Source organism: Jaculus jaculus, chromosome 16, assembly GCF_020740685.1.
Source record: "Jaculus jaculus isolate mJacJac1 chromosome 16, mJacJac1.mat.Y.cur, whole genome shotgun sequence".
Taxonomy (NCBI): Eukaryota; Metazoa; Chordata; class Mammalia; order Rodentia; family Dipodidae; genus Jaculus; species Jaculus jaculus.
In genome coordinates this window covers 45,855,107-45,873,460 of record NC_059117.1, presented here as the reverse complement: position 1 = coordinate 45,873,460, position 18,354 = coordinate 45,855,107, and the positions used below count along the sequence as shown (strand labels likewise).

The 18,354-nt window shown below is 41.4% G+C and overlaps 1 protein-coding gene across 4 annotated transcripts in view; it reads right to left on the bottom strand.

Annotated features, from left to right (window-relative positions):
• Window positions 1-6,443: 6,443 nt before the first annotated feature.
• Window positions 6,444-18,354, bottom strand: part of Avl9 (AVL9 cell migration associated) — a 119,939-nt gene continuing 108,028 nt past the window's right edge. For all 4 annotated transcript variants that reach the window (XM_004652754.2, XM_045135831.1, XM_045135832.1 and 1 more), the window contains 2 exons: window positions 18,227-18,315; window positions 6,444-8,663 (listed from right to left, as the gene is read on the bottom strand). In XM_004652754.2, coding sequence (XP_004652811.1) covers window positions 8,548-8,663; window positions 18,227-18,315 — 205 coding nt within the window. In that variant the 3' untranslated portion in view covers window positions 6,444-8,547. The remainder of the gene's footprint in view (window positions 8,664-18,226; window positions 18,316-18,354) is intronic.

Here is an 18,354-nt window from a genome sequence, read left to right as displayed (position 1 = left end):
ATCAGCATTTCACCAAGTACATGTTGTAATTTCTCCTTGGCACAGTCCCAGTCCACATCTCAGAACTCCAGGAATGCAGACAGTGAAAGATAACATGTATGTTAAAAAATTTGAAGGCGGGCTGGAGAGATGGCTTAGCGGTTAAGCGCTTGCCTGTGAAGCCTAAGGACCCCGGTTCGAGGCTCGGTTCCCCAGGTCCCACGTTAGCCAGATGCACAAGGGGGCGCACGCGTCTGGAGTTCGTTTGCAGAGGCTGGAAGCCCTGGCACGCCCATTCTCTCTCTCTCCCTCTATCTGTCTTTCTCTCTGTGTCTGTCGCTCTCAAATAAATAAATAATTAAAAAAAAAAATTTGAAGGCTGGGCATGGTAGCACAGTTGTTTAAAAAGTGCTTGTCTGCAAAACCAGCTGATATAGGCTCAATCCCCCAACACCCAGGTAAAGCCAGGCACAATGCATCTGGTATTTGTTTGCAATGGTAAGAAACACTAGTAAAATAAAAACTAAAAAAATATCTCTGTACAGATATAACCAGCCAGGCATGGTGGTACATGCCTTTAATCCTAGCATTTGGGAGTCTGAGGTAGGAGAATTGCTGTGAGTTAGAGGCCAGCCTGTGACTACAGAGTGAATTCCAGGTCAGCCTGGGATACAGTGAGACCCTATCTAAAAAAATAAAATTAAAAAACCAATTAAATCCTAGAATTAGGCATCGTGGCATATACCTATAACCTCAATACTCAGGCAAATGTATTTCTATGAGGTTGAGGTCATTCCTGGCTACACTGTTGAATATCAGTCAGCTAAGGCTGTCCTAAACGCCAATTGATTGAAATATCCAAATCCTAATTTGTGTCATGTTGTGGCAGTGGATTAAGAACAAAGAACACATGCCTCTTATCTCTTGCCAGGCTAGTCCCTGATTTGGCTCTATGATCAGGACATGTACCCGTGGATGCAATGAGCATTTGGTGAAGGAATGGGGCAGATGGGGGCTCTGTCATTGTGTTCTACAACTGTGCCTAGACTGCCTTAGGTAGGAAAGGCTTCACAAAAGGTTGTTCCTTGGGATGGCCTAATTCCAAGACCATGCTCCTCCAGATGTTACCAGATTCACACTGTCTATCAGAATGAAGAGCAGGTGGCTCTTACTTAGGTGGTGGCAATGGCCTAGACTAAGCAGGTATTCAGGAAAGGCCATTTCATTAGTTATAGAACTCTAGGTCCATGTCAAAGAATATTTAATCCTACACCATCAGTCACACATTACTGGGGGTAGAGACATTTATCTGCTTCTTCCATGAAATCACAAACTATACCAAAGTCCCTACTTTGTATAATAGTTAAGTTAGTTGTAAGGGAACCACAGTACACAAAACTTTGTATGTCTGAGACCCTAGGCATGGTGGCACACACCTTTAATCCTAGCACATGGGAGTCTGAGGTAGGAAGATTGCTGTGAGCTAGAGGCCAGCCTGTGACTACATAGTGAATTATAGGTCAGCTTGGGCTTGCTCTAGCAAGACCCTACCTCAAAACAAACAAACAAAAACAATACAATACAAAAACAGAAAAAAAAAAAGTGCCTGAAATACTGAGGGAAGTGCTGGGGCTCTTTTGAACCTTTAACTTAGGACAATATCATCCCTGGGCTGTCAGTGATTGTGAATTGATCACCCTTGAATAGCATTGGACCTTGAGTGTTCCACAGAAACTGTAGGGTATTTCGTGGGGAAGTCACCCCTAGAAAGCTAAGGTTCCACCATAAGCAATGCCAGGAGGCTAAATGAGTAGTGAGCCTTTAACTCATCTGTGTGTTGCTAAGGAATATGGTCCTGCCAAGCTGCAAAGGCCAGAAGCCACACTGACAGTGTTGAAGGTAAGCATAGGGGGTAAGTACAACAGCACATCAAAGAAACAGGGCAATTTTATTATCATGTTTTTCCTAACATAAAGATACAACACAACTTTAACAATTCAATAAGATTACACATGATTTATAACTTTAAACAATTTAAAAAAATAACAAAAGAAACAAAAAATTAGTACAAATTATAAAACTAGTAGATGAAAGAGAAGCCACCTTTCTGTCCAGAGAGGTAGCATAGCTAAACTTCTTTAGAAAACTTCCCAAGTGTACAACCTAAACTTTCTTAGAAATGATTTAAATTATTTATGAAACTACAAAGTGCCTTCACCAGGTCCTAAACTCAAGAATTTATGACCAAGTGACCTTAACTTGTCTTGATCTTTTTTTCCAGCTATAAAATATTAGTATTTTAAGAAAACAAAATATTTTCTAACCCCAGAAGCTTTCTGAAAATTTCAACGACCTTTTCTGGCTCAGTACTTGATGGAAATGTTTATATTGCACAGAAAGAATAATTTCAGCAGCATACTATGTGTGTGGGAAGCTGATGGAAAGTAAAATGGGGGAAAAACCCTAATTTGTGTTCCAACTATGTGATTTAAATATATTTTTATATTTTAAATTAGTATAATTAAAAAGGTCAATTTCTGAACAGCACAGAAATACAAATACATTTTAGAGTTTTACAAAATATATCCAACTCCATAGACATGCAGTGTTTTAACTTCAGAGTTAACGTGAAAGGGAGCCAGTTTTTTCTTTCTTCATAATGAAGGTAGGAAGTCATGTGTACATATATTTATAAGAAAAAAAAGATGTGTGCATGTTCCTTTGTGGAATGATGCAAACTATGAAAAATAATTCCAATGTTATGAAATTGTAAGACTTGGAATGAGTGAAGTCCTAGAGGCACATTGCACTACATGGTCATCTTCAAGTGATATGAGCAGTATTCTTTGTCATTATTAGAGGCTATCAAGAGATGGGGTGAAAAGCTATGAATGCTGTACCATATCTCACCAAAGAACCAGAGTATGCAAATGTCCATGACATTTCAAGATTCCCAACCAACTCTCTAATGCACGGTGATGGCTTGATTCAAGTGTCCCCCATAAACTTAGGTGTTCTGAATGCTAGTTTCCCAGCTGATGGAGATTTGGGAATTAATGCCTGTTGGAGGCAGCTTATGGGTATTATAGCCAGTTTCCCCTTGCCAGTGTTTGGCACACTCCCCTGTTGCTGTTGTCCTCCTGATGTTGGTGAGGAGGTGATGCCCACCCTCTGCTCATGCCATCCTTTCCCTGCCATCATGGTTTCCCCTTGATCCTGTAAGCCAAAATAACCCCATTTTTTCCCCCACAAGCTGCTCTTGGTCAGGTGATTTCTGCCAGCAATGTAAAAGGGACTGCAACAGTAAAGTTGGTACTGAGAGTGGTATCATTACTGTTAGACACCTGACTGTGTGGCTTTTGCCTTTTGGAGCTGATTTTTGGGAGGAATGTGTGAGGATCTGAAATCTTGGCCTATGAGACACCTTGTAGAGCTGTAAGTACAGCTTGATGAAAACTATTCTGGTCAGAGTAAAAAGACCTGAATGCAGTAAGAACTATGGACTATGAGGTCTGGCTTGTGAGGGTAAGAAAGAGTTTTGCCTGGACTGGACTAGAAGCATTTTTTGTGAGAGACTTGCTGTTATACCCATGTCCTGAGAACTTGTGCAGGGTTGCTTTGCGTAGAAATGGACTGGTGGGGCTGGAGAGATGGCTTAGCGGTTAAGTGCTTGCCTGTGAAGCCTAAGGACCCCGGTTCGAGGCTCGGTTCCCCAGGTCCCACGTTAGCCAGATGCACAAGGGGGCACACGCGTCTGGAGTTCGTTTGCAGAGGCTGGAAGCCCTGGCGCGCCCATTCTCTCTCTCTCCCCCATCTGTCTTTCTCTCTGTGTCTGTCACTCTCAAATAAATAAATTAATTAATTAAAAAAAAAAGAAATGGACTGGTGTGAGCAGAGGGATATAGCACAGAAAAACATTTCTGCTGAAACTTTTGCCCATTCACTTGCAGTTGTATGAGAGATTACAGATGACAACCTTTGAGATTAGGCCAGCTGACCTGCACTGGGACAACAGGAAGAAAGTAGACTCTTCTGAAGGGGTCTGAATGTTGAAGGAGTGTCTTGTTCTTAAGTCTGTTTTATATCCCCCTAGATTAACAAATTAGCACCCTACCTGGTATTCTGGAGTGTAAGAAATGCAGAAAAGAGAAGGTCATTGAATTTGCAACACAGTCTTGTGTTTTGGAAATGGCCATGGATAATGTGAAGCAGGATTGCCTGCATGGAGATTGGATGGAGCTGTGAGGATGAACTATGGGTTGCAGTGGAGATGCTGGGACCACAAAAGGACTGCTAAGGAGAGCTGTTGGTTTTGGATGAAGTTTTCCAGGACTATGAGTAGCCTAGCTGGAGGGGCAGAATTGGAAATCCAGAGACTTATTGCTGGTTAGATTACTGGACTTGAGACTTGTCACCGACACTAGGTTTTGGACTTGGAGCTACAGTTTGATGTTTGCCCTGGTTGTTTTAAATCTTGTATTGGTTGAATACTCTTTGCTATACCCAATGCCATCTTTTTCAGTGTGAATGCTTATTCTGTGCCATCATGGTTTTTTTTGGGGGGGGGACTTGGGTATTATGGCTCAGGTAAAAGACTTTGGGAATCAGGCGTGGTGGCGCATACCTTTAATCCCAGCACTCAGGAGTTAGAGGTAGGAGGATCATTGTAAGTTTGAGGCCACTTTGAGACTCCATAGTGAATTCCAGGTCAGCCTGGGCTACAGTGAAACCCTACCTCAAAAAAACCAAAAAGAAAAAAAAAAGACCTTGGAATTTGGGAATATTTTAACATCATTTGGGATTAAAGAAAAAAAAAAACCAAAAAGCAACTATGAGAACTTTTAAAGTTGGATGAATACATTGCATTTTACATCATGTATGCTTATCAGTTTATGGGGACCAGGGGCAGAATGTGGTGGTTTGGTTCAGGAGTTCCCCATAAATTTAGGTGTTCTGAATGTTAGGTTCCCAGCTGATGGAGAATTAACACCTCCTAGAGGCAGTGTTGTTAGGGGCGGGATTATGGATATTACAGCTAGCTTCCCCTAGCCAGTGTTTGCCACTCTCCTGTTGCTGTTCTCCTGATGTTGGTGAGGAGGTGGTGTCCACCCTCTGCTCAATCCATTCTTTTCCCCTGCCATCATGGAGCTTCCCCTTGAGCCTGCAAGCCTACATAACCCCCTTTTTTTTCCCACAAGCTGCCCTTAGTCTGGTGATTTCTGCCAGCAATGCAAACCTGACTGCAACATCCACTAGCAAGCTAGTTAGCAGCTACTACATTAACAAGTTGATCTTCAAAGCAGATGTAGCAGACATCTGCCTGTGTTAAGGATCAGGAAATTGACTCCTTATGACATTGCAGGACTTTCAAACTTCACACCAACACTGGAGGAAAAAGAACCACTGGCTTCGTATTAACTCCTACAAAATTTTCTTCACAGAATGTGTAGCTTTAACAAAACCTGTCTACTGAGGAAGACTGCTATTGCTTCACTTAAAATGTATAACTAGCAGACTAATTTTAATTTCTTTCTAAAAAGAACTCCTAACATTTTAGCAGATTAAACATTGTATTAAAATGCTTTTGTTAGGATTTTAAGTAACTTGTTCCCCAGTCATGCAACTTCTCATTTCTCTCCCTAATTTGTTTTTTCCTTGGCCTTGTAAAGGAAGAATAAAACATAGTCCATGCTGAGTATAGAACACAGAAGGTTTGAGGAAGTTACATCATGTGTTGTGGCTTGCTGTCAAAAAAAGCTGTTGCCATTTCTTAAAGCAAAAGGAGGTGAGGACTATTTTCAGGCTTGGAAGCTAGTAAATGGTAAATGAATTTAGGGGAAGACTATTAATAGTAGCCATGGAGTCATACACGTAGATGTAGTCATTCTTTCTGCTTCTATCCATATAGCCAGCCTTTAGCTCTGCCCTTACCTATACCATTGACATTACACTACAGGAACGTAATGATCTTTTGCAAAACCCTACTTTAGCATTGAAGCTACTGCCAGATTACAAATGGAGTCTGTGTGTCTGCAAACATGAAAAATGCTGGTTGGCTAGTTCCCATGGGCCTACTTACAAATACTTAGTTTTCAAATAGGTGTTGATAGTCACTGGAACAAGTATGGCCACCAACAGCACACCTTTAGTGGTGATAAGTCAACACAGCCTTGGCTCCAGGGCTTTACAGAGCCTGTGTTTGGAGGGAGGCTCTCAGCTGGACCCTAGACTGATGAATGAGGTGTGAGCCAGGCCCAAGCTTCTTGCCCTCCAAAGTACTATCTGACTGGGGCCCAGACCAACAGTATAATGGTCTATAACCCTTGAAAATTCCAACCTTTTCCAGAACCTGGAGGAAGTAGAGGTATAATCTCTTGACTATTTATCAGAAGCTCTATATTCTGAGACAGTTGTTTTATGGTGAAATCCAGTAGATGGCCACTTTAAGAAGGAAAACAGAAACATTACTAGAAAGTCCACTTAAAATATACATGCAAGCCTGGCACAGTTATTTGGGAAGCTGAGGCAAGTGATAGCAATTTTGAGGCCCAATTGGGCAAAACAGTAAAACTCAGAGGAGAGGATGTGATTACTAAAGCAGTTAAATTTCAGTAACCTATTTTTTTATTTTCCCAGTGGAGTCCAAAGTGAGTGACAAGCATTTACCCAATTCATACAAACCTAATGCAAACTAAAGAATGACAGGCTGGAGAGATGGCTTAGTGGTTAAGCACTTGCCTGTGAAGCCTAAGGACCCCGGTTCGAAGCTTGATTCCCCAGGACCCACATTAGCCAGATGCACAAGGGGGCACACGCGTCTGGAGTTCGTCTGCAGTGGCTGGAGGCCCTGGCGCGCCCATTCTCTCCCTCTCTGTTACTCTCAAATAAATAAATAAGAATGAACAAAATATTTAAAAAAAAAGAATGAACGATTATCTTGCTGGCTGACCCTTCAGAGGGCTTCAAGCTCTTAGCAGTATCAACTACACATGCTCCAACTAATGATGGAGATGCATGAACTGTGAGGATAAATTCTTTAGTCTTAGTGCAACAGTGATTCAAATACCTTTTGAGGTGTTGTTTGTTATTACTATCTTATCTCCAAATATTTCTTGATGTTACTGTTCCTGGCTGAAGTCCTTATATGAAGCCTATCAATGTCATCAATGAATTCTGAACTGATTAATCTCGATGGAAGTTTGCTTCAAGACCTAGTAGTCTTATGTGGGTACTGAAACTGGAAAGTTTAGTAATGTTACATTATGCCCCTATATTTTTTCATAATTTCATAAGTGATCAAATATAGTCAGTGTCCTTAATTAGGCCCCTTAATTTCCCAGTACTTATTATACCATATGTAGATTATACTCATAATGTGTTTTCCATGTGTCTTTGTTACTGGCCCTCACAAATATTCCCTGAGAATACCCTTTGAAGCCCCCTAAAAAGTAAATGACAGCTAAGTATGGCAAGCACACTAGTCCCAGCTGTGTATAAATCATCAGAAAGAGGCAAACACATGCCCATGACACATGCCATGGCAACATGAAAACAGGTGTCCTTTGCCAAAAAGGCGACTAATGCATGGATGTAGCTTTCTTTTCTTGCTTCTCTAAATGTGAACTACATAGCAATTTCTAGTTAACATTTATTGATCATTTGCTTTTCTTCAGAAGTGCCAGCAATTGATTATAGGAGCGTTTTCAATCAGAGAAGTGGGAAGGTCAAATGCCTTTTCTGAAAAGCTTTATGAAGACTAAGACTATGAATAAAAGCCTTTCAACACCCAATGGAAAACTGTTTCAAGGAAGAAACAATGGGCACAAACTTTAGATTAAAACAATTGCTGATTAAGACAAGTTAAAAAGAGTGTCTTTTCAAGTACTGCCCTAACACACATCATGTTACGCCACTTCAGCACTGCTGAGTCCTTTGCTGTACTGTTCCCTTGCATTGACTAGCGCAGTAAAAGGATGAGGAGAAATGCTCAGCTACTTCTCTGCTGTCTTAAAGCAAGAATGTCAGACAACAACGAATCAAGCTAACTTTAGACTTTCCCTCTAAATGTCACAGCTCTAGGCAGAAGTGAACTGGTAAATATGTTTTGTTCATCAGAACTCAGGAAAAGAATACAGGGTAGATGCATGGCCCTTTTTTATAAGCATATTTTGGGGCCAACTTCAAATGAAAGAAAATAGCAACATAAAAATGACCATCTACATATTGAAAATAGCAAACAGAACAACATATATACATGGAAAAACTTTTCTCAAGTAAACAAATACACAATCTCAGAACTGGAAAGTTCACTAGAAGATTCATTGTGATTAATTAGGCTCAGAATGAAAAGAAAGTAGTCCATCTACACCTCAACCTGGAAAGCCATCCCTGCTAGGGTTGTGGTTTCATCTGTTCACTGTCCTGTGACATTCGTTTACACAGAGTGCAACCGTCCATGTAAACTGCTTGATATCTTGATCCCTTGCTGTGGGCCCATGGATGAAGGAGGTCAGCAGATAGGCAGCAGTGCTCACATCTAACAAAGTAATGCAATCTCTGGCGTGGGGCTCAGGGTTTCCCATTTGGTGGCTCGGGGAGACTCTGTGGAGTGGACGTGGTGAAAGTAGACAGCCATGATGACATAGCTGTCTTTGCACTGGAAAAAGCTCCTCCGACTGATTGGCCTGCATGGAAAGGGGGAAAGAACAGTCTGAACCTTAACAACTTATTTGTAATTAATTACTATATTAAAAATGTTGGCTGGGCATGGTGGCATACACCTTTAATCTTAGCACTTGGAAGGCAGAGGAAGAAGGATCACTGAGTTCAAGGCCATCCTGTGACTACATAGTGAATTCCAGGTCAGCCTGGTCTACAGTGAGACTCTACAAAAACAAAAATAAATAAAATAAAAAGTAAATAAAAAAACAAAAAACTCATGTAAGTAAAAGAAATATAAATCCTCTTGCCATTACAAATGAGTGCCAGCCACTTGGGCTTGCCTTGGGAAATGAAGTGTAGTTGGCAGGCTTTGTAACAAGTGCCTTAAACTGCTGAGCCCCTTAAACTGTTTAAAATTAAAAAAAAAAAAAACAACCAAAAAAACTAATTGCAAGCAGAGAGGGGGGAGGGAGAAAGAACAAGAGATAGACACACAGAGAGAGAATATGAATGAGAGCACCAGGGCCTCTAGACACTGCGAAGGAATTCCATATGCATGCACCACTTTGTGCATCTGGCTTTACATGGACACTGGGGAATTGAACCTGGGCCGTCAAGCTTTGTAAACAACTGCTTTTAACCACTGAACCATCTCGTTAGTCCCCCTTCCCCTGAACTTTTTTTTCCCTTTTCTAGGTGGGGTCTCACTGTAGCCCAGGCTGACCGGAATTCACTCTGTAGTCCTAGGCTGACCTGGAACTCAGTGATCCTTCTACCTGTCTCTCTGTTGCTGGGATTATGCCTAGCCCAAACTTTTTAAAATAGGTTTTTAAATTTTATTTTATTTTTTGCTTGCTGAGAATGAAACAGAGGAACTTATGCATGCTAGACAAATCTACCACTGAAAAACCCCTAGCCCATGTCTTAAGAAACAGCAAAGTTGAGCATGGTGGTGCATAACTTTAATCCTAGCACTTGGGAGGCAAAGGCAGGAGGACCACTGTGAGTTTGAGACCAGCCTGGGACTACAGAGTGAATTCCGGTCAGCCTGGGCTACAGTGAGACCCTATCTTAAAAGAACCCATAAGAAACAGTGAAAACCCAATACCATGAATAAATTTTAACGCACAAAAGTAAAACAATTTGTTATAGTTACTAAAACATCATTTATATTTTTTGGTTCAAAATAATCCCTTCTCATGGGAATGTCTTAAAGGAAACTAGATAATTTCTTACCATAGGAGCCCACAGTACACTCTTTTTTGGTTTATTAAGGTAGGGTCTCACTGTTGCTCAGGCTGACCTGGAATTCACTATGTAGTTGCAGAGTGGCCTTGAACTCATGGCAATCCTCCTATACCTCTACCTCTTGAGTGCTGAGATTAAAGGCATGTGCCACCACGTCTGGCTTCTTGAAGGTATTGATCAAACTCTAATATTTACAGTTCTAACAACACTGGCTATGCATTAGAATTAGAACTTTAAGTGAAAAATGTTTTCTATATCTTACATATTGAGTTGATAATTGATAAACACTTCTATAGGAAGAGTGGCTAGATTGTTATAGGAAAATTTCTTTTTTCCTTTTTTTTTTGAGGTAGGGTCTCACTCTAGCCCAGGCTGACCTGGAATTCACTATGCAGTCTCAGGCTAGCCTTGAACTCATTGCAATCCTCCTACCTCTGCCTCCCAAGTGCTAGGATTAAAGGCATGTGTCACCACACCTGGCTTGGAAATTAAAAAAAAAACCTTTTATTGATTTTTTTTTTATTGACAACTTCCATAATTATAGACAATAAACCATGGCAACCCCTCTCCCCTTTCCCCTTTGTAACTCCACTCTCTAATATACTCCTTCCCCCTCTCAATCAGTTTCTCTTTTATTCTGATGTCATCTTTTCTTCCTGTTATGATGGTCTCATGTAGGTAGTGTCAGGCACTGTGTGGCCATGGATATCCAGGCCATTTTGTGCACTGTAAGGAGTCCTACCCTTCTTTTGGCTCCTATATTCTTTCCGCCGCCTCTTCTGCAATGGACCCTGGGAAATTTCTTGTCATCTAAAAGTGTGCCATGTTAAACAGAGTCAGAACTCTGTCTGGCCCCCACTTTTTTTTCTTCCTTTCTTTTTTGTTTTTTCCAGGTAGGATCTCACTCTAGCCCAGGCTGACTTGGAATTCACTCTGTAGTCTCAGGGTGGCTTTGAATTTACAACAATCCTCCTACCTCTGCCTCCTGAGTGCTGGGATTAAAGGTGTGAGCCACCACGCCCACCCCCCTCCCCCTGTTTTTTTGAGGTAGGGTCTCACTTTAGCTCAGGCTGACCTGGAATTTACTCTGTAGTCCCAGGCTGCACTTGAACTCACATGGATCCTTCTATCCCTGCCTCTTGAGTGCTGAGACTAAAGTTATGCACAACCATAACAGGCATCGGGTCTTTTTGTTTAGTCTCAAAAGTTGAAGTTAATGTGAAATCATCTAAGTAGGTTCAGTGCTTGCAGAGTGTGGAAGATACTCAGACTTAGAACTTAATCATCAGCAGCACTAACAATATAGCAACCATCCCTTATCTGAGATCTTACTTCCTGCATTTTAGTAACCTGTGTATGGTCTGAAAAATATTAAATGGACTATTTTAGAAATAAATAATTTATTAGTTGTAGAATATTCTAAGTAGTGTGATGGTATCTGTAGTAGACAGCTTCATGTTGCTGGGAGGAACTTCCAAACCAGATACAGTTATGAGAGGAAGGAAATTTATTTGAAGCTTACAGATCCAGGGGAAGTTCCATCAGTGGCAGAAGAAGCTGCTTCCTTCCACAGTTCCATGCAAACAGTAAACCTGCTGCAAGCAAAGCACCAGCACCAGCACACACACCAAAAAAACAGAAACCACAAACCAGCAGCAAGCAGGACCCTCACAGAGCACTGTCTTCTCTCTTACACCTCTGTGCTGAAATTCAGATCTGGCCCCCAGTGACACCACCTTCACCCAGGCAGCTAGAGATCTAAGTTTCAAGTTTAACAGAACACCTGAGTCTATGGAGAACACACATTTAAACTACCACAGCATCTCATACCATCCAGCTTTGTCTCATCCCACATCTTTTGTGTGATACATATATGCTGTATATGCTAACTGCCTGTACGTCACTTAGGACATATCTGGTTATCAGAGTCATGCTTATGGTACCCAAGTACCTTGTGTTGGAGTAGTCTTTATTTTACTTAATAGACCCAAAGGGCAAGAGCAGTGATGCTGGCAGTTTGGACATACCAATGAGAAGCAGTGAAGTGATTTAAGTGAAAAGGTATGTTATTTAATGATGGGATATATTCACAGAATTTTCATGAATAGTATAATTGTTTTATCTTTTTAAAAATTTATTTATACTTTATTTATTTGCAAGCAGAGAGAGAGAGACAGACAGACAGACAGAGAGAATGGGCACACCAGGGCTTCTAGCCACTGCAAATGAACTCCAGATGCATGTATCACTTTGTGCATCTGGCTTTCTGTGGGTACTGAGAAAATGAACTTGGGCAGTCAGGCTTTGCAAGAACGAGCTTTTAACTGCTGAGCCATCTCTCCAGCCCCTATCCTGAAGCTCTTAAATTCTGTTTAGTAAGGGCTAATTAACTTCTGTCAGAAAGAGATATGCACTATTTTTGCATACTGGTACGAATGAATAAATGAGGAAAAATGGCTGGGTATGGTGGTGCATGCCTTTAATCCCAGCACTTGGGAGGCAGCAGTAGGAGGATCACTGTGAGTTTGAGGCCAACCTGAGACTACACAGTGAATTCCAGGTCAGCATGGGCTAGAGCAAGACCCTACTTTGAAACCCCCCCACCCCGGCCAAAAAAGAAAGAGAAAAGTATGAAGTTAGTGAATCATAGATTATTCCAAGGTTTCTTTGCTGGTTGTGCTGTTTTGGTAAATTGTGGAACCTTTGGGACTTGTAGTCAGTCAGTCAGTTACTGGTTGGAGGTGGGGCTTGAATGTTCTGAATGATTCAGATTCAAGCACTGAGCTCTCCGTTTCTTGATGCACCAAGGACATGAGGAACAGCTGTACAGTTCCATGTCATGAAACCCACCATGCTTCCCTGCCACAGTGCACCTTGATGCCTCCTTTGAGTTGCTTCTGTCAGGCATTTGGTCATAGCAATGAGAACATTAAACACGATTTCTAGGTTTGAGATTATATAAAAATAACAGCTGTGTTGGAGGGATGGCTTAGCAGTTAAGGTGCTTGCCTGCAAAGCTAAAGGACCTACGTTCGATTCCCCACCATAAGCCAGATGCACAAGGTGGTACATGTGTCTGGAGTTTGCAGTGCAAGGAGGCCCTGGTGCACCCATTCTCTATCTGCCTCTCTCTCTCTCTCAAATAAATAAATAAAAATATTTTAAAAAATGAACAGCTAAAAATGAACAAAAGAGAAAATGAGGAATTGCTTCAGACTCGACATGAAACAATCTTCAAAGAGTGTATATATGTGACATGCTATTGCTTATCTAGTTTTGGTGTCTAGGTAATCTTGGCCTCTTCAAATGAGATGAGCAGTTTTATCTCATTTACTACGTTATGAAACATTTTGAAAAAAAAAATTAGTGTTATTGGGCCAGAGAGATGGCTCAGCAGTTAAGGCGCTGGCCTGCAAAGTCAAAAAAACCTAGGTTCAATTCCCCAGGACCCATGTAAGCCAGATACACAAGATGATGCATGTGTCTGGAGTTCATTTGCAGTGGCCAAAGACCCTGGCATGCCCATTCTCTCTCTCTCTCTCAAATAAAAATTAAGTTAAATTAAAAAATTTAAAAATAGTGTTATTTTTCCTTAAATGTTTGGTAGAATTCAAAGTGAAAGACAATCACAGTGTGCACTATAGACACAGCACCTTGGAGGCTAGTACAGGAGGGTCTTAAATGTAGGCCCATCTCAAAAAGACAAAATAGTGGAAAAGGAGGACCTCTTCTATACTGTTGGTGGGAATGTAATCTGGTATAGCCATTGTGGAAATCAGTGTACAGGTTCCTGAGACAGTTAAAAATAGATTTAACATATGAGCCAGCTATAACACTCCTAGGCATATATCCTAACACTCATCTCATTACCTTAGAGATACTTGCACAACCATGTTTACTGCTGCTCTGTACACAGTAGCTAGGAAATGGAACCAGCCTAGATGTCCCTCAACTGATGAAAGGATAATGAAGATGTGGTACATTTATATAATGGAGTTCTATTCAGTCATACATAAAAATGCAATTATAAAATTTGCAGGGAAATGGATGGATCTGGAAAGGATTATACTAAGTGAGGTAACTCAGACCCAGAAAGTCAAATGCCACATTCTCTCTCATATGTGGATACTAACTACAAACGTTTAGACTTATAGGTGATTTGGAATAAAAGTCAGTAGCAGAGGCCAGTAAGCTAGAAAAGGGCTATAAGGGAGGGAGGGAGGGGAGGGGAGGACTTAAGGGGATGATATTGTATATATGTAAGTAGACAAACAGATTACTGGGGGTGTAATGGCCTAAGAGAGGTTAGGGGGAAAGATTGAGTAAAGGAAGGGTGGGGGAAGGGTTAATCAAAACTTAAAGTGGTATGAATAAGCTGTGCTTTTTTGGATAATGGCACCCCCAGAAGCCATAGATATGTTACTAGAAAAATTTGAGTGCCTGGAATGGGATACCTTCCAGTGAGTTGTTGGCCAGGGAGATCCCTGATGCCATCAAAGTATTACAGGCCATTGCAGAGGCTCTTAGTTTCCCACCAGGTATAGATGGTAAGACCCTATTGCTGAATACTCCACACGTTTGGGCTGCAAGGTTACTGAGAAATCTTGCTGGAGTGGAATTGAAAACTTCCTCCCTGTAGACCAAATAACACAAAGCTGGAAAAAGCTAAGCTGTACGCAACCCTATGGGAGAGAGAAGTCATCAGTGGTGAAAACAACAGTGGGCATCACAAGCGTAAGTTTAGCCACCAAGGCCAAATGTGTCAATGGGTGCAATAGTGGCAAGTCAGTTATGGGGGAAAGCAACTGCTGTGTAATTGGACTGGAGACCCACTCCACAGGAGGGAATATGTACCTGGTACTGAAGACCTAGTCAAAAGCTTATTACAGGGGAGGTCATGAGCCTTAGGGGTGTAACACCTGCTGGTGTCTGGCTAAATGTATATATTATGCTCACCAAACTGCCCTGCAAGCACTTTTCTTAACATCCATATCCATATATTAATGCTACTCTCACTGATGGTTAGAGAAGCATCTTTTTTCAGTTGGCAGTGACCTCTAGGATGATTCAAAAGGCATCACAGTGTTGAGAAGTGACAGTGGAATGTTCAGCATTGAAACATCTCTATCATACCTTTCAAGGCTCAGGGTCCATTGTGGAAAGGTGGCAGAAAGAATGTAAGAGCCAAAGGAAAGGTAGGACTGCTTACAACGCAATCTTCCAGACACAAAATGGCCTGGATAGATGGCTTAGGGTTAAGGTGCTTGCCTATGAACACTAAGGATCCATGTTCAACTCTACCGGTGTCCCTCATAAGCCAGACACAGAAGGTGATGCAAGTGTACAAGGTCACACATGCATACAAGGTAGCGCATGTGCCTGGAGTATGATTGCAGTGACTGTAGGCCCTGGAATGCCAATTCTCTTTCTCTCTCCCTCTCTCTCTCAAGGAAAAAAAAAGAAAGAAAGAAAAAAATGGCCTGGATATCTAGGGCCTTGCTGTGCCCGATATTACCTACACAAGATCCTCATAATGGGAGCAAAAGATGATGACATTAAATAAATAAATAAATAAAAAGAGAGTAATTGAGAGTGGATGGGATAAGATAGAGTAGATTTGTGAAGGGGAAAGTGTGGGAGTTTGGGAAATATGGTTTATTATCTATAATTATGGAAGTTGTCAATAAAAGTATTAAAAGAAGACAAAATAGGCTGGAGAGATGGCTCAGTGGTTAAGGTACTTGGTTGCAAAGCCTGACGGCCTGGGTTCAATTCCCCAGAGCCCATGTAAAGCCAGATGCACAAAGTAGCACATACATCTAGAGTTCATTTGCAGTGGCAGGAAGCCCTGGCATGCCCATTTCCCCTGCCCCGCTTGCAAATAAATAACTAAAATATTTTTTTTTTAAATTTTTATTTATTTATTTGAGAGTGACAGACACAGAGAGAAAGACAGATAGAGGGAGAGAGAAAGAATGGGCGCGCCAGGGCTTCCAGCCTCTGCAAACGAACTCCAGATGCATGCGCCCCTTTGTGCATCTGGCTAACGTGGGACCTGGGGAACCGAGCCTCGAACCGGGGTCCTTAGGCTTCACAGGCAAGCGCTTAACCGCTAAGCCATCTCTCCAGCCCTAAAATATTTTTTAAAAAGACAAAATAGAGGGAGGAAGAAACAAAAATTCAAAGTGGAGACATATGGATGTGGATTAAGTTTAAAACACTGACAGAGTGTTTTTAAAATTTTTTTGTTTATTTTTATTCACTAATTTGAGAGCAACAGAGAGAAAGAGGCAGAGAGAGAGAGAGAATGGATGCGCCAGGGCCTCCGGCCACTGCAAATGAACTCCAGATGCATGCGCCCCTTTGTGCATCTGGCTAACGTAGGTCCTGGGGAATTGAGCCTCGAACCGGGGTCCTTAGGCTTCACAGGTAAGCACTTAATTGCTAGGCCATCTCTCCAGCCCTTTTTTTTTTTTTTGAAAGGTAGAGTCTTACTCTAGCCCAGGACAACCTGGAACTCACTTGGTAGTCCAAGGCTGGCCTTGAACCCATAGCAATCCTCCTACCTCTGCCTCCCAAGTGCTGCCACCATGCCTGGTGACATGGGGTTTTAATTCCTTTAATAGATATAAACTATCGTGTTTTTATAATTTAGTTAGGTTTTTTTTTTTTTTTTTTTTGAGGTTGGGTTTTGTGCTAGCCCAGGCTGACCTGGAATTCACTATGTAGTTGTCTCCGGATGGCCTTGAACTCACAGTAATCCTCCTACCTCTGCCTCCCAAGTGTTGGTACTAAAGGTGTGTGCCAACACACCCAACTCAAACTATCCTGATTTTATTTAAAAAATTGTTCTTGGGGCTGGAGAGATGGCTTAGTGGTTACAGTGCTTGTTTGTGAAGCCTAAGGACACAGGTTTGATTCCCTAGTACCCACGTATGCCAGATGCACAAGGTAGCACATGTATCTGGAGTTCATTTGCAGCGGCTCTGCTGTGCCTATTCTCTCTCTCTTTTTGATTTTCCAAGGCAGGGTCTCATTCTCACCCAGGCTGACCTGGAATTACTATGCAGTCTCAGGATGGCCTTGAACTCACAGAGATCCTCCTACCTCTGCCTTCCATGAGCTAGGATTAAAGACATGTGTGCCATCACGCCCAGCTCCATTCTCTCTATCTGCCTCTTTCTCTCAAGTAAATAAATAAATAAATAAAAATATTGGGCTGGAGGGATGGCTTAGTGGTTAAGCGCTTGCCTGTGAAGCCTAAGGACCCCGGTTTGAGGCTTGATTCCCCAGGACCCATGCTAGGCCGATGAAAGGGGGCGCATGTGTCTGGAGTGCATTTGCAGTGGCTGGAGGCACTGGGGTGCCCATTCTCTCTCTTTCTCTATCGGCCTCTTTCTCTGTTGTTCTCAAATAAATAAATAAAAGTAAACAAAAAATTTAAAAAAATAAAATAAATATTGTATTAGTTTTGGCAATTTGAGTCAAAGAACTGATAAATTTCATTTATGTTGTCAAATTTGCTTGCATAAAATTATGCATAATATTCCTTTATCCTTTTAGGTTCTGTAAGATCTACAGTAATGCCATCTTTGTAAGAGTTTCAAAAAGCTTTCCTCCAATCTTCCACTCTTTCCTCCTCCTATCCTAATTAGTCCAGAGGCTCTGTAACAACCACCTGTTATAGAAATTAAGATTTTAAAGAAAGTTTTCTTCCCCTCCTTCCTGTATGTCCATACTAGATATAAGATCTTAGGATTCCTACCTACTATATTTGGTAAATGGGTAAGCCTTTCCACACTACCTAACCTGAGAGGAAAAACCTTCCTCTCAGCTAATGCCTGTTAACTCTCTTCTCCAACACTCCTAAAGAGTTCAACAGGGGTCCAGGAAGCCTGGCTCCAGCAGGCTCTAGTCAATCCCCTCCCCAACACTTCATGTAATACAATACAAGGTCCTTCATTTTCCTTTACCCCCACACCCAAGAGACTTAAAAAAACCTCTCTTTCCCTCAAAACAAACAAACAAACAAACAAAAGCAAAAAACTCTCTCTCTCCTCTTCTCCTTCCATCTCCCAATGAACTCTGCCTCTCTTTCCTGCTGGCATAAAATAAAACTTTGGGCCCAAGAAACTGTGTCAGAGTCCTCTATTTGGAACCTTAAACCTAATACTTTATCAGTCCAGTTATAAAATAAAATTTCCTTATTTTAAGACAAAAAAATTAAAAACACTTTTGCATTAGTATGTCAGATACAGGTTTCTACAACTTTATACACTGAGAACAGAAAATGTGTATATATGACTCCAATTTGCTCTTGGCTAAAGATGTGCCTTACCAACAGCTTTTCCTGTTTGTACAACATTCCGGCTGGTTGTGACCATGACGTTTCCAAGTTTTTTGCCACGTTCACTGTTCTGAACAGAACTAAGTAAAGGAAAGAAATACACATAATCTTAGCCAAAA